Here is a 23613-nt window from a genome sequence, read left to right as displayed (position 1 = left end):
AAAATGCAATAAAGATCCCTCCGCCCCCCCTCCTCAAATTACAAGGCAAAGAGACTGGCCCAACATCAAAAACAAGAAGGTGCTTTTTATCTTGGTAACCACAAAGCCTGGAAGAAGGCAGAGAAGTTCATCTTTTCAGAGCTAGTTAGGTAAGAAGCACACATAGCTGGGAGGTCTTACAGTTAGGATTGGGGTAGGTCTTTGTGTGGTTTTAGAGTAGCAATGTCAACTTACAGGTTTTGGAAAGGGTTCCCCTTCCCCTCCCTCAGCTCAGTCCTAGACAGGCAGACCCCTGCCCCAGCCTCCCTCCTGAAATCCTGCATATGCTTTCTTGCTAAATGACTCCTCAAACCTTTATCTCCTCACAGGATACATCTGTTGGGTGCCTCACATCCTCAGCTCTGCTTTCATCTTTCGCACCTCAACACATTGTTTCCTCCACTCCCGCTGCCAGGGTGGATGGGAGCCATCCCAGCTCAGCCGCACTCTGGGATTGGCAGCGAATGAATGATTGGCAGCGGGCATCTCTGTCAGGGCTTTGGCATGCTGCAGAGTAGAAGCCCTGTGCTAATGAATGCCATCTACACCTACCAGATGTGCCACTGGGTGACATGCCAAATCTTTTACATAATGCCATTCTGCCGGACAGGAGACAACGGGGGGGGGGGGTGTCTTTTAATTCTTCGTGGTGGGAGTGGGTCTGCCTCTCTCTCTCTCTCTCTCTCTCTCTCTCTCTCTCTAATTTAGACCTCCCGCCAATCAGGTCCCCTTACATTCAGTGAAACCTTTGCTGAGGGCATCTCCCTTGGAGATAGCTCCAGAAACTGGAAAGCTTTCTTCCCGAAACTTCACCCTTGGCTCTCGCCCACATTCACCACCTTTTCTCTTGAGTTTGCTCTCCGCCCCCAACTAAACTCTAGGAAGCGGAATAATTTTTTTTATGTTAAAGATATGAAAACATTGGAAGAATCTATAATGAAAGGAGAGAAGGAGAAAAATCACACTTCTTATCCCCCTCCCAATTATTTTCTCCTTCCCTACACTAAATGTTTCCCTCACCCCCTTGCCCGCATCTCCTTCCTTTTCTGTCTTCCATCGGAAACTAGAAGTATTTATTCCCAAGGGTGATACCCGGTCATGCCTGTCCCACGTTCTGGTTGAAGCAGTTGTCTTTGTGTGGAGGTGTCCAAAAACCCATCCCGTTTGGGAAGAAATATTTCCTGGAGTGGGACGGACTAGGTGGGAGGGAAAGGAAATGAGAAAACCACTTCTGACGGACAGCTAGTGTGTGCGCGTGTGGGAGTGTTGTGGTTCCCACCCTTCCAGCTCTCCACCTCCAAGGGGGGGGGAGGGGCGAGGGGGATTCCCAAGCTGGTACCAGGCTCCTTCGCTAGACCTGCGAGTCAGGGCTGCCCCGTAATTCTGGGGACTTAAGAGGGGGGTAGGCCTTTACTTCTCCTCCCTTGGGGCCACACGCCCTGTCACACACACCCTCCCACCACATACAGTCCGGCATCGAAGTGGCCAGGCGCTGCTTCTACTCTCAGAACCCTGACCTTGTGTTCCTTGGGCCCAGCCACCAGGTCCCTCTTCCCTAGCACCCGCACCCCCGCCTGCTGCCGAGGCTCCAGATGGCGACTTCTCCAGCTCGGCTGGCGGCCCCCAGACGCAGCCCGCAGCAGCCGGCGGTCGCTCCCTCCCTCCCAGCTGCTGCGGCGAGAAGGCGCGCTTGGCGAGAAGTGCGAGCTTCTCAGCAAGCTGGGAATGGGACTCGAGCCGCACCGCAGCTGAGATATGCCTAAACTGTGGTCGCGGAGAAGGAGCGCCGCAGGGACCAGGTGAGAAGGCCACCGAGGAGAGCGACGGAAGGGGACTGTCTTACTGACCCGGTGCCACATCACACCCCTCTCCGACCCCTGCTCTTCCTTTCCGCACAGGCACCTCTCCCCAGCGCTGGGATAGGAAACCGCTGGACTGCAGCACCCTCGGGACAGCGGGGAACCGCCGCACAACCTCCAGGAGGGGGCGCCCCGCACCTCCGAGCACGAGCTGGAGGGCGGGGTCTGCTTGGATGCCCCGCCCCCGCCCATTGGAAGGCAGTCTCGCCCTGAAAGGTGCCTCCTACTGCTGGAGTGCGGTAATGCAACTGCGACACCACCTTTCCCGTTTCTCCTTTCTTCTCACTACCTTCTCTTTTCTCGCTTCCAATTTGCTTCTTATTTTTCATGCTTTCCTAGTTACTTTCCTTTCTCTCGCCTCCTCTTTACATCTTGGAACTTTCCTTGCCTGCCCTTGTCCCTTCAGTCACTCGGGAAGGGTTTGTCCGCCCGCTGGGGGTGGTGGGAAAGGGAATGCATTTTGTGCGTAGGCTCTGGCTGCTCTCCACACGTGCCACCCTGGGTGCCCACGAAAACAACCCTGAGAATGGCAGGCTCGCTGGAGTGGTAATTCTCTTCTGGGAGGGGGCCGGGAGACTGATTTGGAGGTAAGTGGTGCGTTTGGGAGCAGCGCTTCCCCTGAACGCGGAGCTTGGAAGCCCCCTTACTGGATGTTAGTAAGAAGTTCACTGGTTTGGTACTGAGCCCCTTTCTCCCACCCCAAAGTGAAGACATTTGAAGGCATCATCCCCTTACACATAACCCTAAAAAAAAAAAATTCACCACCAGGGGCAGCCCTTACTGCAGCCTTCTGAAGCAGCTGTGCTGAGGCGTGGTGGAGAGAGGAAGGCGCTAAAAGGCCATCGCTCCTGGCGCCCATCTGACATTAATCCCTCAGCGATTGGGCGCGTGCCCTCAGACCCTCTGCTCTCCCCTGCGCCGCGGCCGTCGGGCATTAGACCCCCTGGGAGAGCACGTTAAGTAATCTCCCAGCACAAATCCCCTCGGAAATATTAATCACAACTACCAGTGAATGCAAAATGTGTGCCCGCGCCGTGTCTGCCTTTTAATCCTGAACGTAATTCTGGAAAGCAGCATCAGACAGGGGCTCCATTAATCCTTTACAGGAGCAAATACAATCTCTGACCTACTGGACAATTTTCTTGCAATTTCACGAGTTAGCCTTCCTAGAGGAATGTTCAAAGACAGAAGGAAAAATGTAAGAGACTTGCGGTGCCTTAGCGCAATAATTGGGTGTATTTCAATCCAAAATGGGTTGGAATTACTGGCCAGGAGTCTTGAAATTCCGAAGGAATGGTGGAGTGTAGGGAGGGAGGGTGGGGGCAGGCGCCTATTGAGGTTGGGAGCCCCAGAGGAAACCTAGTTCTCTCACCTCTGAAGGTTTCGGACTCAAATGACCTAATCTGGGGACTGCCTCCTTGCAACTACGTAGAGCAGGAGGAGCGCCCCACCTGAAACACGGAGGAGATAGGATCTGACCCCCTGAGACCTCCTCATCATACTTGAGATTTCACTATCATGTCCTTCAATTAATCATACTTCCTTTCTCCCATTTTATTCAAAACAGTCTTCCAGTTTCCTCATAATCATAATTTGCACCATTGCCTTTTATCTTTGATTAATTAGAAAATCGAAAAAGAATAATGAAAGGTCATGCCAATAAATTAGCCTTAAGAACCGACAGACGGATATCTGGAGCTACTGTAGGATGGGCACTGGCTACGGAGGCTGATGGGGGCCGCAGCCTACCGCCCAGGAAGGGGTTAAAAGTTGCGCGGTGCCGGCCAAGTGGAGAGATGCGCTTCTAGCCCAGGAGCAGGTATAAACTCGGTATCTTGAGGCCTGCGTCTGTTACTTCCGGGGATGGGAAGTTAGGTTTGTCTATTTACTTCATTTTTGCAACCTTTCCTTCCCTCTCCACTTACCTAACAGTGTGAAGGGGGTGGGAGGTAGGGAGAGGGAAAGAGAGAAAGAAATTGAGAGATTCTGTAATTACGATCATATCAGTTAGTTATTCCCCGGCAAAGAGGAGAAAGCTGGTAACACACGGAGCTGCTCCTTGCCCTCGCAGAGGCGCTGGCGGGTTCTGGATTTTTCTTTTCTTCCTCCATGAAATTGATCATGCCTCCCAGACGGCTGAGGGAGAGCACTTTGCCACTCTTCACAGTTTCGCCTCAGCCTCTTTAGCTTTCAATTGAAAACTAATTAAAGGTTTCTATAAATCTGTTAGCTCTCCTTTTATCTGGAGACCCCTGATGCATGCGATATTGCCCTTTAGATGGCTCTTCCGTGTTTTGTTTTACAATTGTTGTATCAATATAATGCGGCCTTTCTTCCCCTGTCTCTATAGATACAGATACACAAGGAAAAGCAAAGCTATTCAGTCTCCTCATTTGTCCAGCAGCCTAACAGTGGTGCCTATTCTCTGCTGCTGTTTGCCCTGCTCCCAGAGCAGCAGTTATAGTAGAAGCAGATGGCTACTGATTGGGGGAGCTTCGTGGTTCTAAAACTGAATACTTTATGGAAAAGGACTTGATCGTGCTCTGTTGGGCAGAGGAACAAGTTGATGAGATTTATGGCCAGGAAAAAGAAACCTTTTCCAAGTTGGGGTTGCTTCTCACCAGTTTTCTCCTTTGCCCAGGGTTTGAAACACTGAGGAACTGGTTTTATTTTATTTTGTTTTATTTTCCTTACCGATAACAGCAATTTTTAGTCAGGATCTGAGGGGAGAGGAAACTAAAAGCCAGAAGCTTATGAAATACCTTAAATCAACGATTTTCAACCAGTGTGCCCCAAGAACTTTTAAAACATCAATGCCTGACTATTTAGTCAGGGGCACTCACTCCTTTTCCCTTAAATAGTCAAATTAAGAGATGACAACAGCCAACACAACAATAATCGTCCAGTGTGAATGAATCAAAATTATGCCTATTTTTTGGTCATATCACCAAAAAATATTTGTGTATGTGCCAGAATTTTAGTAATTAGTTGTTGTGTGACATCACATGAAAAAGGTTGAAAATCAAAATTGCTGCCTTAGATTGTTGTTGCTGCATCAGCATTCTCTGCCCTTAGGAAAAAAGCAAAGGGTGAGGTCTTGAACAGTATTGAGGGCCATGTTTTTCTGAATGTCCTGTTAGTTAACAAGTAAAACATCATCTCCACTATCATATTATCTATAGAGAACTAAAGAAAGATGTGAGTGCTCCCCTCTGAAAACTCAGAAGAGGACACTGATATTGAAGGAGTGGAGCAGTGATGAGGCAATATGGTGATATAGGTATGCCCACCCACTTTGAAAGGGCCTGATCTGTATGGATAATTAAGAGGTATCTGTGAATGTTAGTGTTTAGACTCAACATTAAATTTTCAAGCTTTGGGAAATACACAGATTCCAACCCTTCACTGGAGGCTTAATTCACCCCAAGAGAATTCACTCCTATGTCTTTTCTTCCCCTTGCCTGAGTTTTACTTCTTGAATCAAGTATGCTCTGTGTCTGATAAAGGGAGGTATCTCTTCTCCATATGCAAGGAGAGGCACTCTATTGCTCCTCCTGTCCCCCAAACCTGTTTGTCTATAGAAGTGCCACCCTCTCTCCCATCCCTTCCTGAGATCTTTCTATTTCCAGGGGCCATGACGTAAAGACACACAGAAATGATCCCAACATGCCCGCTGGCAACAGAAATGGAAACCAAACCAGCCCTGGATCTTCTATTCCACTTTACACAGGCTCCTGTCTCTTTAATATGTGAAATGCCACTTTTGACAGAAGAAACATTTGTTCAGCATCTTCCATATTCTAAGCTCCTTTCCTCTGGGCTTCCTATATTCTTTTACCTTCTCCCAAGAAATTGAAGAGGAAAGGCCAGGAGAGGCATGAAGTGTAACCTTACTTTCTGCCCCAAGCTACTCTTCCCAATTCTGTGTGCACTAAACCCCACATTACTGACAGGCACTTTTGGACTTTGTTTCTCAACTGAAGAGAAAATGTGGAGGAGAGATAAGATTTAAAAAATTCTACTTACCCAGCATTTCAAAGTGGCAGGCACTAAGATGCTTCAAATAATTAACTACTTTGGCTCTTACTATCTGCTAAGCTGAATGTACTGCCATGATTCCCGTATTCAATTCTGAGGACCCTCTGAGTTAAGTATTGTAGTCCCTAGTTCACAGATCCACATCCTTCACAGGAAGCGAAGCACCAAGTGGCTAACTAACCCAATCAAGCAGTCCAGCTGAGATCTGAACCCAGGCTAGCCCCTGCAATGTTATAGCCACTCTATGAGATACGTGCTATTTTTGCTATTTTACGAGGAAACTAAATGTTCAACAAGTTTAGGTGATTTCGCTCAAAGACACACAGCTAGTATTGTAGATTGCAGACCTGGGTTCAACCATGTTTCGGATCCCAAGTTTCGAGCTCTTCACCACCGCCGTTGGGTTTGTTCAACAGAAAGCGCCATGAGGAGCCCACAACTGACGGCTGTCACTGGTCTCCAGACTGGGCGGGAGGTTGTTGTTTTTTTTTATTTATTCATTTTTAGAGAGGAGAGGGAGAGACAGAGAGGAGAGACAGAGAGGAGCTGGAAGCATCAACTCCCATATGTGCCTTGACCAGGCAAGCCCACGGTTTCGGTCAGGCCTGGGCGGGAGGTTTCACAAAGCGTAGGACTGTGGACGTGAGGCGATCTTAAGGCGCCTTGCCCAGGGCTGCGCCTGCGCCAAAGTGACGTAACGCCGTGGGAGGAGGCTCTGTCGGTCCCGCCGGCTGAGACCAAGGCTCGAACGCTGCGCGGACCACAATGCTCAGCGCTTAATCCGCGTGCGTGCGTCGGGGGCGGAGCCTGAAGGCTGCCTGCGTGGAAGCCGCCCTTCTCGAAGCCTCCAAGGCCGCAATGCCAGCCTCGTACCTGCAAACCCCCAGGCAGTAGTGCCTGGTCCTACCACGCTTCCCAGACTTGGGGTGTCAGGAGGGTTGAGGCTGTCCACCCTGCCTCAGGGCCCGCCTGTCTCTGAGTCTTTTTTTTCTAAACTGTGGCCCTTCAGAAAAGAGGAGGGGCCACGCCTCATGGCGGCTCCGAGCGCTAGTCAGGGCGGCCTCCTGGATGCCCCGGGTTTTCCTGCGCACCCAGGCCAGGGCTTTCTGGCCTTGCCTTAACTAGCGAGGCGTTCACATACTGCTGGTCCCAGCCCTTGCCAACCTTACTTCCCCGCGTTTCTAACGTGGCGCTGCTACCGGGCGTAAAGAAAGGACTCCTGGATGGGCCCGGGGGGTGGCAGCCTGGCGTACCAGTCTCGAGGCAGAAAATTACTCTTCCTTAAAGAGGGCAAGCGGGGTTGTGACTTGTGGTTGGAACATTCAGGCCTTTCCTTTGGCGGTCAAGAGGATTCCTGAACCCTGAATGGATTCCTCAGGCCTACTTTATCCTCCAGTACCTCCTAATGATTTCCTTAGAAACATTGAGAAATCCTCAGCCTTCACTGGGTGACTTTGAAAGTGGGTGCGCAAAACAATTCCTAAATTTTCTAATGAGGACGCTAAGGCGGTGTTGAACAGTACACAGTAACAATATCCAGCATCGGAATGGGTATATTCTATGGTGTTCTCTGTGCTTCCAAAATGTCAACTCAGCCCTCACACTTTATGGAGAGGGTTTACTTTGTTACCCTGGATTCATGGATGATGGCCTGAAGCACAGACAGGTTAAATTACCTGCGCAGCCTCAGGAGGCAGGATTTGAACTCCGGCTCTCTACTTCTCCTGAGAGGAGTTGTGACCTGACCCTGAGTCGTTGATCCTTCTTGGTCAGTTCTTCAGGCTTCTGAGAAGAATGTTTCTTAATGAGGGCAACTGAGACATCTCTAGCATGTCCTAGACAGAAGTGAAACTAACCCCAGCTCTTGGAACTAATCCCTTACCATCTGCTCAAGCAACTGGCTTTCCAAAGTGCTCTCTCCCTCTTTCCCTCACTGAGTCCTCACCGAGACCACGGAGGCAGCTCTTGCCAGCCTTAGTTTGCCTGAAGAGGAAAACCAAAGCTGGGAGAGGTCACTTTCTGCCCCGCTAATAAGAGGTAAGAAAGCAGACCACTGCCCTGTGAAAGGCAATGAGATCTGCCCACTGAGGACATGCGCAGGGGTCAGGGGTGATGAAAAGGAGCACAGTTGTTCCGGAAAGCCCAGCCCTAAGGACGCCTTTCCTCCGTGAAAGTGGCCTCCCAGCAGGAGACAAGTATTGGCACTTATTCCAGAGGGTGATAGGAGGCTGGAGAACACGGAGAATGTGGTTGGCCCTTAAGTGTGCTTGGTCTCTGGTTTGTTGTAGGTGGATCTTGGAGCATACTGTTGTGTGGTCTCTTTCTGCCCACCCCCACCTCCTGGTTTGTGTGTGCTGCTTGTAAAAGAGCAACATCCAGCTGAAGGTAGCTTGTCTTGTTCTGCCCAGTGCTCTCCCGTGTCCAGGCTCTGCACTCTTGGTGAATCATCCCAAACGCAGTGGAAGTATTGCCTGTGTCTTCATGGTGCTATTGGGGTAATGCCCTCTCTGGGTTTCTACCAGAGACTTTACCCGACACTGAAACCCGTCTCTGTCATTTGGCCTTCTGTGCACATTTTACTCTGCCCTTTACTGAGATATTGACACCTCAGAATTCAGACAAGAATTGTCTGGGTCTAGAAGGCACTTCCTTGCCTGGCCTTTCCTTGCCACCCAAATGTATGGACTAAACATCTCTCAAGTTAGTGGCTTGAGAGATAAAGCAGCTAATTCAGTCCCCCAGGTAATATATAAATGGAACCCACTGTAGTCTCTCAGCACATTGGCTTTTCTCAGGATATTTCCACAAATTCAGAGGATCCTCACTTGTCTGGAAAAATTAACTTCCTAGGGTTTAAGGTAAACTGAGTAGAATGTAGATAATGCCCTGAGGCATCTGATCATATGCATAAGGTACTAGATACAAAAGACATATGTAGACCCTGGCTGGTTGGCTCTGTGATAGAGCATTGGCCCAGTGTGTGGGTATCCTTGGTTTAATTCCCTGTCAGGCACACAAGAGAAGCAGCCATCTGCTTTTCCACCCTCCACCCTTCCTCCTCCCCCTCCCTCTTATCCCCCCCCAAGCCATGGATTGATTGGTTTGATTGGTTCAAGCACATTGGCTTGGACACTGAGAATGGCTCCATGGAACCTCCACCTCAGGCACTAAAAATAGCTCAGTTGTGAGCATGGCCCCAGATGTGCAGAGCATCAGCCCAAGACAGAGGTTGCCAGGTGGATCTCAGTTGGGGCCCATACAGGAGTCGATCTCCCCTCCTCTCACATAGAAAAGAAGAGGGGAAAAGCATATGTAGAAAATATATTCTGTAACTCTATTCAGTTTTACTTCTCCAGGACCAATTTCTCTCCTATGACATCACAAAACTACTTTTCTGAAAACTATCTTACACAAAAACATGCAAAAAAGAGCAATGATTAATTCATAGATATGCAGCCAAGAAAAATGACATAGTTCAGAAAGTTTCTTTTTTAATGATTACAACTATGTCTGGTCAGATGTATACTTACTTGTACAGACCTATATTGAATTTTAGGCCTTCAAAGAATCTCAACATCCAGGTCTGTATATTCAATATGTTTTCTCTTATTAGGAATTTGTGAATGACTTATTTGACAATGACTTATATTGATTCTTAAAAATATGGATTTTTCTTAAAACTTTAAAGGAGATTCTGAATATTTTGACTATTTTTATATTATATTACCAGACTACTACCAAATCATTCTGGGAATTGGCTTTTCAGTCAGCCAGTTCAAGAGGACAAATATGTTTTGATCCCCCTGCCTATTATTTCTGCCACTTCAAAATATAGGTACAGGCTGGGGAGGGTAGTAAAGGGTGAAAGAGGCCAAATATATGGTGATGGGAGATGATTTGACTTTGGAGGGTGAACACAAAATGCAATATAGAGATCATATTTCAGAGGAATGTACACTTGAAACCTATATGATCTTATTAACCAATGTCACCCCAATAAATTTAATAAAAAATAAAATAAAATATAGGTCCAGTATTGTTTCTATTAAGATTTTATTTGTTGATTTTATAGAAGGAGTAGAGAGAGGGACAGGGCATGAGAAGTATCAACTAATAGTTGCTTCTGTTTTAGTTGTTCATTGATTGATTGCTTTTCATATGTGCCCTGACCAGGCACGCCCAGGGTTTCAAACCAACAACCTCAGTATTCCAGGCTGATACTCTATCCACTGAACCACCACAGTCCAGACAGTACAGTATTGTCTATAGTAGTCATACTGTTACTGTTGTTTGTGACACTTGTGACATGCTGATCTTGGGATTTTTTTTTTTTTGATTTTTTTTTATTTTTCTGAAGCTGAAAACGGGGAGAGACAGTCAGACAGACTTCCCACATGCGCCCGACCAGGATCCACCCGGCACGCCCACCAGGGGCACCTCTCTGCCCACCAGGGGGCGATGCTCTGCCCCTTCGGGGCATCGGTCTGCCGAAACCAGAGCCACTTTAGCGCCTGGGGCAGAAGCCAAGGAGCCATCCCCAGCACCCGGGCCATCTTTGCTCCAATGGAGCCTTGCCTGCAGGAGGGGAAGAGAGAGACAGAGAGGAAGGAAGGGGGGTGGAGAAGCAAATAGGCACTTCTCCTATGTGCCCTGGCCGGGAATCGAACCCGGGTCCCCCGCATGCCATGCCGACGCTCTACCGCTGAGCCAACCGGCCAGGGCGATCTTGGAATTTTTTTTTTTTTATTCATTTTAGAAAGGAGAGAGGGAGAGAGAGGAGAGAGACAGAGAGAGAAGGGGGGAGGAGCAGGAAGCATCAACTCCCATATGTGCCTTGACCAGGCAAGCCCAGGGTTTCGAACCGGCGACCTCAGTATTTCCAGGTCGACGCTTTATCCACTGCGCCACCACAGGTCAGGCGATCTTGGAATTTTTTAAGAGACTTCTTCAAGCATTAGAATTGGCAAAAGACATACATTGGTAGTTTTTAATTGCTTATGAAAATCTGTTAAACGCTGTTGGCTTTCCATATAATGTCTGGGGAGACACTCTCCCATTGACATAATTAAAATAATACCTCTTGATTAAATAATGAAACACCTGCAATTCACTTGAATTGAAATCATGAAATATGGTTTTCACTCAAACAACCAATTTGTGACATGAGCAGGGAAACACTGTGTATGAGAGCATAGATCATGAAGAAGTAAACTATTTCCAAGGCTCTAACAAAGCAATGTGAATAATTCCTGTTGTGATTACTAAAGGACTGGTTACTCCCCCAAATTCTTTTCATTTCTTTTTGCCTTTCTTTTCCTTGGAAAAAATCAGATTCCTGTCTCTCTTCAGGCCTCAGGGAAGTATACCATGGACAGATTCCAAGCTAGAATGTCCTGGGCATGTGTGTGTTCTGCCTAGACCCCCTTCCCAGGAGAGAGATGGTTTATGCCACTTATCCCTCAGCAGTCCAATTTATAAGCTAAGTCCACACTTCAGAGGGCTAGCTGGGATCAGGTGCCAGGGAATCTGCCCAGTATGTACCCACATTGTGTCAATTAACATCCCTCTTTATAACTCAGGAATTGCACACTGCCTAAAAATAGACAGAAAATAAGAGGAACACAGATACTGAGTGTTTGGGTAATGTCCCTTTTTCTAGCTGTGCAAAGAAAATTGAGGTAGAGTCTCTCAACTTGGTGAAATACCTAAGGCCTAGAGTCAATCTTCTCAAAATCTGATGCTCTCTCCCATCTGACACTGCTGGACACCCCTTGGTCCCCATTCTGCCTGGAAAGCCTGGCCCAGAGGATCAGGAGGCCCAGAGTGGCTGGCTGTGGCCTTACCTACATTTCCTTCCCACCCTCCTCCTACTACTGAGGTCTATTAAAGGACTACAGTGTCTGACTCTTGAAAAACTTTGTAACATCCCAGGATATTCCTTGCCAGTTCTTTAGATATTCATCTGGTCAGGGATATAATATCTGGGAGAATCCAGGGGGTCAGGATGCTGTATATTGGATCCTGGTCACAGGTCACACACAGGTGAGCATGAGGTATTATTTTAGATCTGTGGTAGTTGCCTTTAATATCCCCTCAGTTGTTAGCCCTTTTGGAAGTAGTGCTCAGAAGCACTTAAGCAAGCTGACTACAACCCAGATCCAGGAGAGGAAGTGAATTACATGAAGTTCTCAAAGATTATCCAATCCTCAGCTGAACTCCGACAGAATGGCAAGTGGAACTTGAGATCCCTCAGAGAGAAGGTTTTAAACTCCAGAAAGGTAGGTTATAATCATAAGAACAGCAGTAGTTGTAGTAGTGGCATCAGCAGCATTAAAAATGGCTACCATTTATTGAGAAAGAGGAATAGCTGAAGAGAAAAAAATATGACTCAGGAGTTGGGAGCCTAGAGTTTCTCCTCATAGGCTACAAAGTGATCCATTCCTTCCTTAAGTCTCTAGCTCTCCCTGGACCAGTGTGGGAAACATTCACTGATTTCTCACCTGACGAACCAACTGTAATACTTAGCATATTGGGGGGAAAAAAAACCCAAACTAAGATTGCCATGTATACTTATTTAAAAAACAGTGTCCCCAATCCCACTCAGCAAGACTGCCTCTTCTTGCCTCTAAGTGATTCCTTAAATACTTCAATACTCTTTATGGTGAGGCTATGAAGTTCCATATTCTGCGTGCCCTTACATGCACAGCCCCTTACAGAGACCTTACTGTGGGAAAATAATAAGCTTAAGAAAAAGTCTCCATTATGTGCTTCCTTGGCATCCTTCTTGTCTTCCAGTGTGTTTTTCCTTCACCATGAATTGCTATCTGTATATATTTTTGAAAACTTAAGTCTTTGCTGGTGTAAAACTTTGGAAATAAGATTTTAGAGGGGGATGAACCAAGACCTAGAAAAAGATAAAGAAAAACAATGTGTTTTCATTTTTACAAGGTAATAATTCTTCTAAGTGAGTTATTCTTAGAGACTTCACCTGCTTCCTATCACAGAATTTGAGATGTTTTGGGCCTCATTTCTCTACCCAGTGAAGAGAAATGATATGTGCACTGTAATGCTCTCTAAGAATCAAATTTCCTTTCTTACCCTTTCCCCATCTCCTCACTTAGGTTGTAAAAGGTTGTAAAAGGCATCACTCAGGAATCTTTGATTCATTATCCTCTCTCCAGGCTTCTCTTTCAAAACAACATTGCAGTTGTCTACTCATGTGTTTTTACCATAACTGCTGGGAGCTTTGCTAAAGTTGAGCTAGGTGAACATACCCTCACTCTTCATTGTTATCCCTCTATTTAATTGGAAATAAAATCCCAGGGAAAAGAGCTCCAATTATGTGCATAAACCTATTGTTCCATGTGAAGTAGATAAAAATATTGACTGACGTGTGCTTTTATAGCACTGTTTAATGCTGAATGAAGTGCTTCAGACCTTCAATTAGTATAGTGAAGTCAGGTAAGTAATAATGCAGAGTGATTTCAAACTAATTCATGCACCATTTTAACCCATAAATTTCTAGAGTAATAAACATAATTTGAAGATATTTTTACCTCCTATCAATAATTGCCATGCAGACCACTTATATTACCCAAAAAATATATACCTCTTAAAATACTAGAAAACCCTCAAAATAGGAATTTCTAGCTTAATCTTACCCACATTTGCTTTTTTTGTTAGTCATTTAATACATAAAACAAAGTTGGTTGCATGCATAAAGATGTTAGAGATTATTTTATTTGAAGATTATTTTTCTGAAACTAATAGGGGAAAATCTAATTAGAAATCAGAAAAATAAAACTGAGAGGAAATAAAAACTGATGGCCAGATTTTCAACAAATCTCTCCCCTTTTAGATCTTTAGAATCTTAGCTACATTGTGCTTGTGAATTGGAAGGTCAAGTTCCCTCACCCCAACTTAAGTACCAGAAGCATTCTTTATTTTATATAAACTGAAGTCTAGGTTTCAGTACCTCAGAGGAGACATAGTCTAAATTATACCCTTTATTATTAAAAAAAGAAAGGCCAGTGGGAAAAAATGCCTTCCATTAGCGTTTAAGGTTTTCCAGAATGCCCACATTCTGGAATACATGTTTTTATATTTGGAACATGTAATAGATTATCTTAAAGTGCCTTGTACGTGCATATGATTTTTCCTGGGAAAGGCAAAGTTCCTGTTCTCTAAATAACAGCAAAAGCAGGCTTTGAGGAATGTTCCATTCAACAGCTTAATGGAATTAGGCTTGAGGACACTGTCCCCAAACCACACACACCGTCCTTTGCTCTATGAGACTATAGTTTCTAAGGGACCACAACTGTCTTGTGTCTACTTCTTTATCTTAACTTGTGGTTGTTTATACCTGCATCTCTTTCTTTATTCTTTTCTACTGTGGATTCACTTAAGTGTCTGGCAGCTAACTTTCCCTGTTTGGGGTTATTTTTGAAATGTTTGATGTAATTCTTTGGACATTTCTAATTCCCCCACCCTTCCTTTAAACAAATGATGGGGGGTGTTTGAGAGTAAGAGAGAGAAATGAATGGAGTATCTAGTCATTAGACAATTGATGGCTAAATACAGTGATTCTCATATATGAACCTGTGAGGGCCCTCAACATTGAGCCTTGGTCACTAATTGCCCTTGGCTGAGCTATTTAAAAGTGTACACACGTTCATAAAGAGAAATGATATGTTAAGATAAGAGACAGCGAGAGTTTGAGAAGTTTTCTTTGAAAAATCAGTAGCTAACTTGACAGTTAAGGGAGAATTCTTGCATTTCCCCCTAATATGGGCATCTCCCAGCCCTTCCTTCCGTGAGTCCCAGCCTAGTCCTCAGCGAGGGCTCTTCTGATGGGAAGGACTGGGAGTTCATGTGGGGGGCTCACCAGCGCCCGATGAAAAGAGAAGGGAAGAAACAGAGACCAAGGAGAAAAGAACTCACTTTGTGGGAAATTTCTCGCACATTTTAAAACATCTCGTCAGGGGGAAAAAAATGTTTTGGCCTCTGTGAATCGCAGGCGCCAGCGAGGAAAGGCGATCATCACCTCGCCGCCTCACTGGGTTTTGGAAGGAGGTCTCAGAGCTGCGACAGAAGATCAGGCTAACACCGTGCGCACCTTTTCCTTTAAGTTGCTCCTTGCCAACTCTCAATCTGCTACCTTGCTCCATCCGTTAAACACAGGGTTAAAACGAGACTGTCTCCTCTGCTTCTTAAATCGTGGTTCTGCTTCGTCCACTTTAGCCAGCTCTACACGTCCGATTTATCCTAAAGGTAACAGCTTGCCCCCTTCATTGTAATGGTATTGTGGGTGGGGCTGAGGGCCTGGACCTTCTATACCACTCAAAAGCCTTTCTTGCCCAGGAGTAGAGAGTTAAACAGCGAAGAACAACCCAGAGAACCTCCAGTGAGAATGTGTTGCGGCCCCTGTTGGCGGAGTCAACTTTCAGGCTGGTACAGACTTCAAATCATTAGCATCAGCTTGCTGCCCCAAAGGGACCAGCCAGCGCCTCTAAGTGGCTGAGCTCTCACGGGGCTCCCGGGACGGCCGCGGCAGCTCCATCCACTGTTCCACCAGCGGCTGCACGTGGAGAGCTTGCCAGGTCCCATCTCGGTAATAATTTTCACTTCGACTCACTCCTCCTCCTCCGACATACACACCCTCGGAGCCCCTAGAACGCAGGCCTCCCTCAACGTGAGACCCCCCGGGGACTAAGCAGAGTGCGCCAGGCGGAGGTTGGAACAGCAGCATACAGAGGTTCCCGTATCGGGGACCATCCCACCCATCTCCACCTGACCCCTTGCTCCACCCAGGCACTTGTGGTTTGGGGACCAGACGAATCCTTCTAAATCCTTTTAGGAGGTCTAGCAGGGTCCCCACTCCATCCTCCTTGCTCCATCTCCGGCTCAACAGGAAGACCGGACCAAAAAGTTCTCACCAAAGCGCTTCCTTTCTGAATCTTGCTTTGAAGGGTTTGGTGGAGTGAGCTGGACCTGGTTTATCAGCCCCCCAAGCAGCTAGGTGCTCAGACCAGCGATTGCTCAATGATCAGAGCATCCCTTGGGGCTCGCTCGCAGCCCCTCTCCCTTGAACAGAACTCAGGCTCGGGAAATGGGCGCGGGCTCCGTGCGCACGCTGGGTGGCCACCTTTCCGCCAGAGGTTCTCTAAGTGCCAAAGGAAACGGGAAAAGGCCCTGTCAGTTCTTTTGGTACCTCCCTACACGACCCCGAAACCAATCTTTCCCTCCTACCAGTCCCAGAGGGTCGACGCTTTAGGAGGAGGAGGACTAGCCGTGCTCTCAGATAGGCGTTGCCACTTGGGGAAAGTGCTCAGGATTTGCGGGCCGCCCGCAGGCCGGAGAGACCGCTTCCAGGCAAGCAGCGCCGGAGGGAGCGCCCAGCCCAGCAAAGAGTTAAAGGGAGGGGACGTGGGCTGTCACGCGTCATTGGGCAGATTATGTGCAGCAAACAAAAAGTGTGTGTCTGCGTGCCAGTCAGTCACTGCATCGGGTCCATCTGTACAACTCTCATTCTCTCTCGCTCTCCACCTCTCTCCTCATTTCTCTCTCCATCTCTCTTTCCTCTCTTTAGGCTGAGCCTAAAAGACAGCAATACCTACACCTCTTGACATGGAAATACACTGATTCAATAGGCAAAAGAAGCGCTCGATAGCATCTCCCGGTTCCAGGTGGCCTTATTTGGCCGATTCCATCCTGACCTTATTCCTGGTAAGTCTATTTGCATTGATTGGGGCGGGGGATGGGAGGAAAGCAGGTTTGGTGGGGAGAGTGAAAAATGTTGTCCTCCGCTTTCTCAGTCTCCAGAAGAGGGGGGAAAATAATTGTAGAGGGGATCTCTGCTGCCAATAAGATTACACAAAGGGAGGAGCTGGTGGAGAGCACTTTGCCGGCGAAGCCAGCGACTGGGGAGCGCGCGGCAGCCAGACAATGCCTTCCTCCAGGGGAGGGCGAGCGGCCGGCGGGTGCGCCGGCTTTCCTGCACGCCCAGCCGGCTCTGGAAAGGAGGTCCCGGCGGCTGAGAACCCGGGGCCTAGAGGAGGATGCTGAGCTGTGCAAGGCTGGGTGGCAAAGGCCAGCGCGCGCAGGAGAGCGAGCCCAGGCTCTAGCCCTGCGGTTGTTGTAACTCGCTGGATGCTCGGGGCGGCCGCCGCGGCGACGTGGACCCCTGTTAGTCGGTGCAGCGAGGGTCTCTCCGCCGTATTGTTAGGTAGAACTGCATTTTAATGACTGTTCCTGCTGTTGCCCGACGTGGCGGGGCGACCTCCCGGCACAATGAAGCGCTTGTGTGAAAGAGACTTTTAAAAGAAAGACAGAAATTAGGGCATAAAACGCTGAATTGGAGAAATTGAAAAGGAGAGAATAGGATTCCGTTGAAAAGGAGACCAGAGGTTCTGGAGGATTTCTTAGATATTTAAATTTTTAACTGGAGATGAGAAAGTCTACCTTGTGTGAGGTAAAAATGCCCAGGAATAGATGCTGTGTCATAAAGTATGTTTCTACTTTATGGACATTTCTCTTATTTTTGACTGGCAGAAACAGCCTAATACTTGATGACATTTGGGGGATGTAGCAGAGTGTATGAAAAAAGAGAGGGACCGAAGTTTCATGCACTGTTAGCTCCAAAGGAAAAAAAGCACTATCTTGTAATCATATTTGCAAGATTAATTCGTTAATAGACATTAAGATTAAAATGGACATTACTAATATTATTCCATAATGAACAGCATCTGGGGGGGGGGGGGATCCGGTCTACTCTTTCCTGCTACTTCAATTATACAAAACACACATAATTTATTGCCTACGGTGGCGTTATGAGGGAAAACCCAACTTGGGTGAATCTTTTAATCAGAAAAAGTGAACAGTGCAGTTAGTATAAAGCCAGTTTAAGATTTAAATACCAGGGTTTTTGTTTGTTTGTTTGTTTTTGAATGATAAATCTTGTAGGTAGTGTCCAGTGGCAAAGGGAAAAAAAGTCAAATGACAGCTTAATAGAGAACCCTCCGTCAGGGCATTACTTTCTAAATCGCTGCGGATTAAACAGCTGGAGAGTCCGCCGAGGTCTACTCAAGCGGGCTGTTCCCTCTTGGCCAGGCTGGGTCGTATCTGGGGGAGTGAGAGTTCACCAGTCATTACACGCGGTATTTCAGACAGGGGACACTCAGGGCCTGCCCTGTACCTTCTCACTTCACGAGGCACACGCGACTCAATCCACCCCCTTGTATAACAAGGTAACTGGGATTCACCCTCATCCATAAATAAGCATGTCGAGAAAAAAAATAATTACCTCTGCTTGCTGCTTTTAATTAAAGCCTCGGAGGGCCGGTGTTGGATTATGGTAATGAGCAGACACACGTGCCCTCTCGTAGGCTGCAGAGAAAGGTTAGCTGACACGGAACCAGTGGCCCTGACACTCCACTGAAATCCATTCGCTATGCTCCGCTGTCTCCACCTGTTCGCTAATGCTGCCCCCTCTTTGGAAGAAAATAAAATAAGATCGGCTACCGGGTACCCAGTCCAATACATACGAGGAAAGGAGAGGAGCTTTCTCTCAAGAGTTACAAGTTCCTTTCAGTCAAGAAAGTCTATAGGCTAATAAAAAATTCAATTGTTCTCCCCATCCCTCACCACCCCAAAGAATCCTGCCCCATTTTCCCTCAAGTTACTACAAAAGATAAAAATAGAAGAAAAAAATCTAGTCTCCCCTAGCCCTGTCTTCTCGCAAGCAGTCAATCTACCCTGAGCTCCTACTATTCCAATGATTTCTTAAAAGGAAAGGAAAGGATTCTTTAGTTAACATCTTCAAGTTGTGCCAGATTTAATCTGTCGCTGGCTTTATATATGAAGTAGGAGCTATGCAAAATATCAGGCGAATTCAAGAAAAATCTGTCGAGTAGTTAAAATGTTCTGTCTGGATTCATAAAGGCAAAGGAGTACTGTAACTCGCTTCGGTCTGTGTATCTGTCTGCAGTGATGGAGGACTCAGGCGTCCAGCGAGGCATCTGGGATGGCGACGCCAAGGCTGTCCAACAGTGTCTGACAGATATTTTCACCAGCGTTTACACCACCTGCGATATTCCTGAGAACGCGATATTCGGTCCCTGCGTCCTGAGCCATACCTCCCTGTACGACAGCATAGCGTTCATAGCTCTCAAGTCCACCGACAAAAGAACAGTTCCTTACATCTTCCGGGTAAGTCTGGGCCAGTGCTACTTAGGGTAGGAGGGTAACGTCCCTTAAAAACAGACTAAAAATTATGCTAATGACAAGCTGAAACAGGTTCTGAATGTAGCAATTGCAGTAATGTCAGTCATCCTATTTTATACATCAAATACTGAAAAGGAAAATTAAGCTCAAATTATTGTCAACCGAATTTCTGGAATACATGACAGAATTTTATTTGGAATACCAGCTATGCTTAAGTCAGTGCCTCAGTTCTGGGCTTTCCTGGTGATGAACTTAACTCTGGGAGATTTCAGATGATTGGGGATATTTGCATAATATATACTTTCTGTAAGTTTATTCTAAGTATTGGGCACATTTGCCTTCCAACATAGGAGGCCTCTTGTTCCCCTAAATATAGTACCCTTTCTGGGAAAGGTAGCTAATGCCCAGAGTTTGTATTTAAATAAAAATGTTAATAGTTTGACAATAAAACATCCTTAAATCTATACATTTGAATTTGAAGATAAAAGTCCTCTTACTTCCCATTCTTTCTTTACAGAGAAAAATGATTGTTTAAGCTAAAATTAGGAAGATGAGTGAATGCCACAAAATAATTTGAGATCTAAGCTTTTCACTTCCAAAACAAACAAAATCCACCCCACATTTCTGTAACATAGGATAATTCAGAAGTAAATTCTGAAGTAATTTGAATTGGAAGAAAAAGTTTCCTCATTTGATGTTCAACCAATATTATAAAAACGATGACTTAAATAATCTATATGATTGGTACAGCGTTTCAAAGGACCATTCTCTTGCTAACTTGGGTCAAGTTTTTGGAATCTTAACCTCAGCTTTTTTTTTTTTTTTAATTTTTTTTTTTTTTTTTGAAAAGAATGACATGCAGGAAATGTTCTTGATTCCTCTGGCTTCAATCTCTTACAAGAGTCTTCCCCCACCCGACCCCCTTCCTTCTTGTACTCTTTCTTCTTTCTAAACTGTAGGTAGACACCTCGGCGGCAAATGGTTCCTCAGAAGGTCTCATGTGGCTGCGTCTGGTGCAGTCAGCCAGAGATAAAGAAGAGCAGAACCTTGAAGCCTATATAAAAAACGGACAGCTGTTTTACCGCTCTCTCCGCAGGATTGCCAAAGACGAGGAGTTACTAGTTTGGTACGGGAAAGAACTGACTGAGTTACTCTTGCTCTGCCCCTCTAGATCCCACAGCAAAATGAATGGTAGGTTGGCTCGCGACCTGTGTGTGGGCCCCTAGCTAACCGGGGAGCGATGCAGGGAGCGGTGGGGGCTCACTCGGGCGCCTGGGCGCGCCCTTCCTCCCTTTGGGCATCATCTAGGAAACATCTGAGATCTTGTCCGTAATGAAGCTGGTGCAGATAGGTGAAAAGAAACCGGGGGGCGCTTGGCTTAATGACTGCACTGCGCCCAAACCAGGAGGGAGAACTATTCATGTCGTACACGATCTTTCATCAGGCACTGAGCAATGAAGGTGGATTTGTGAAGGGGGTGATGGCACACTGGCCTGGAGACGATGCTGAGTAACCATGTGCTGTGCGCGTGTTTGCAGGGTCGTCCCCTTACACATGCCTGGAATGCAGCCAGCGTTTCCAGTTCGAGTTCCCCTATGTGGCACATCTGCGCTTCCGCTGCCCCAAGAGAATTCACAGCGCTGATAGGAGCCCCCAAGACGAGCAGGGAGGCGGCGTGGGCACCAAGGATCACGGGGGCGGAGGCGGCAAGGACCACCACCAGCAGCAGCAGCAGCAACAGGAGGCGCCCTTGGGCCCGAGCCCCAAGTTCTGCAAAGCCGGCCCTATTTCCCACTACCCGACCCCCTCCACCGAGGCCAGTAACCCTCCCGCCACTGGCGGCAGCAGCAGCGCGAAGCCGTCCACGGACTTCCACAACCTGGCCCGGGAGCTGGAAAACTCCGGGGGCGGCAGCTGCTGCTCCCCAGCCCACAGCCTCAGCGGCGGCGGCGGCCTCGGCGGACACCAGGAGGCAGAGCTGAGTCTCGAGGGCAGCGCCGCGGGCGCGGGCAGAGGGAAGAGGAAGTTCCCGGAGGAGGCGGCGGAGGGCGGCGGCGGCGGCGGCGCGGGGCTGCTGGGGGGCCGGGGCCGCTTCCCCGAGCGGCCGCTGCCGGCCAACAAGGAGGACCTGGTGTGCACCCCGCAGCAGTACCGCGCCGCCGGCAGCTACTTCAGCCTGGAAGAGAACGGCCGCCTCTTCGCGCCGCCCAGCCCCGAGACGGGCGAGGCGAAGCGCAGCGCCTTCGTGGAGGTGAAGAAGGCGGCCCGAGCGTCCGGGCTGCAGGAGGAGGCGGCCGCCGACGGCGGGGGCGCGGCCGCGGCCGCCGACGACCAGGACGCGGGCAGCGGCGGCGGCTCTTCCACGCCCGTGGCCGCGTCGCCGGGCGGTGCCGAGAAGCTGCTAGCCCCGCGGCCTGCGGGCCCGCTGCCCGGCCGCTTGGAGGGCGGCAGCCCGGCGCGGAGCAGCGCGTTCACTTCGGTGCCGCAGCTGGGAGGCGGCGGCGCGGGCGGCGGCGCGGGCGGCGGCCAGGGCGCCGCGTCGGACGAGCGCAAGAGCGCCTTCTCGCAGCCGGCGCGCTCCTTCTCGCAGCTGTCCCCGCTCGTGCTGGGCCAGAAGCTGAGCGCACTCGAGCCGTGCCACCCCGGCGACGGCGTGGGCCCCACCAGACTCTACCCCGCCGCCAGCGACCCTCTGGCCGTGAAGCTCCAGGGAGCCGCAGACCTGAACGGAGGCTGCGCAGCCCTGCCGAGCGGCGGCGGCGGGCTCCCGAAACAGAGCCCCTTCCTCTACGCCACCGCCTTCTGGCCGAAGAGCTCCGCGGCCGCGGCTGCTGCGGCGGCGGCCGCCGGGCCCCTGCAGCTGCAGCTGCCCTCGGCGCTCACGCTGCTGCCGCCCTCCTTCACCTCGCTGTGTCTGCCGGCGCAGAACTGGTGCGCCAAGTGCAACGCCTCCTTCCGCATGACCTCCGACCTGGTCTACCACATGCGGTCGCACCACAAGAAGGAGTACGCCTTGGAGCCCTTGGTGAAGCGAAGGCGGGAGGAGAAACTCAAGTGCCCCATTTGCAACGAGTCCTTCAGGGAGCGCCACCACCTCTCCAGGCACATGACCTCCCATAATTGACACGGAAAGGACCCCAGCTTTCCACGCGTCGCGCACACGCACAGTCAAGCCACCTGTAGAAACAAGCACGTGAGGGCATCCACCACCTCCTTGTGACCTGAAACATTGCACCCAGAGAGACACTCACACACATGCTTTCACACACATGTGCTCCTCCAGTCATCTCATTCAAATGTTTACCTGCGACCTACGTGCACTGCATACACACACACATGTACACACACGAGACAGGATGGTGGATTTTTGATTGGGTGGGTTGTTTGAGGGGTTTTCTTTCCAATGCACGCATTTTCACTTTCCCAAAAACAAAGGTACATTTTTTTAAATGTCATATATTGCAACATATTGATGCATTTGTCATACGTTTCTACTTAAATTATTAAGCATTTACAGTTAAGATGTAATAATTATATGTAAGGGCAAAATTTATTTTAGATATAAAGTAAAGGAGGAGGGTGAGATGCTTTCTGCATTTCTTGATGATAGTTTGTGTTCTTACAAAAATAAAAGAATTAAAAGGGGGTCACCATTAAATTTAAGTTTCCAGGGGTAAGTGCATGTATCATGAAATGATTATGGACTTCAATGAAGAATGTCATTATTATGTAAATTTGCATTTCCTTTTAATACAAAGTGTAATTTTGTGCCAGTGAAATGGAGTCTGAATAGTATGTGTTTCTTTTATCCCTGGAAAGATTTATTAAACTTTATAGATTATCCGGGTATGTTGGATGCTTTGACAATAAATGACTATTTTCTTCAGAGCAATTATTTGGAAAGCATTTTTAAATATATTTTTGTAGCCAAGGGCTACACTTTGTGTAGAAACTATGAGTCCCTGAAAAGAAGAGGTAAACAGGAAAGGGATGATAAACTTTGCCTCACTTGCATTTATTTACTCTTACAGGTATTTTTTTTTCTGAGCCTAAAAAAAAGAGAAGACAAGTTTTGATTATTATTTGGAAAATCTTTAGTTGGAAATCAGGCATCTTGATCAAAGGACAAAGTATTTGAAAAAGGATGCCTGCCATGAAGCTAACCTGTCACTAGGATGTCAGCGTTCTTTTCAGCAGCAGGGTAATTAGCATCTTCACTAGTGACCAGAGTCAATTTTTCAGGCCTTGGTCAGGGAAACCAGATGAAAAGCCCACTTAATGTTCTATTGGTGATGCCTACATAGAAGAGTACCTTGTCCTCTAGAACCCGTTAGCATTCTGTCACTACCCATTAAGAGATCCTATGGAGAGTTTCTTTAGAAACCAAGGTGATGTGACCCCAGTAGTCTATGGCAGGCCCCACCCTTTTCTTCTAAAGGCCTGAGCAGCTGCACAG

At 48.0% G+C, this 23613-nt stretch overlaps 1 protein-coding gene across 2 annotated transcripts; it reads left to right on the top strand.

Annotated features, from left to right (window-relative positions):
• The first annotated feature begins 2068 nt into the window (after window positions 1–2068).
• PRDM8 (PR/SET domain 8) lies at window positions 2069–23023 on the top strand. Of its 2 annotated transcripts, XM_066232869.1 has the most exons (5): window positions 2069–2137; window positions 16525–16661; window positions 18922–19142; window positions 20117–20348; window positions 20696–23023. In XM_066232869.1, the coding sequence occupies exons 3-5, from the start codon at window positions 18924–18926 to the stop codon at window positions 22279–22281; spliced, it is 2037 nt and encodes a 678-aa protein (XP_066088966.1). In that variant the 5' UTR covers window positions 2069–2137; window positions 16525–16661; window positions 18922–18923; the 3' UTR covers window positions 22282–23023. The 2 variants fall into 2 exon arrangements, with proteins under 2 accessions (XP_066088966.1, XP_066088965.1); XM_066232868.1 differs by lacking the exon at window positions 2069–2137 and having other exon boundaries at window positions 16445–16661.
• The last annotated feature ends 590 nt before the right edge of the window (window positions 23024–23613 follow it).

This window comes from Saccopteryx bilineata, chromosome 5 (assembly GCF_036850765.1).
Source record: "Saccopteryx bilineata isolate mSacBil1 chromosome 5, mSacBil1_pri_phased_curated, whole genome shotgun sequence".
Classification (NCBI taxonomy): Eukaryota; Metazoa; Chordata; class Mammalia; order Chiroptera; family Emballonuridae; genus Saccopteryx; species Saccopteryx bilineata.
This window is presented reverse-complemented; position numbering and strand designations above follow the sequence as displayed.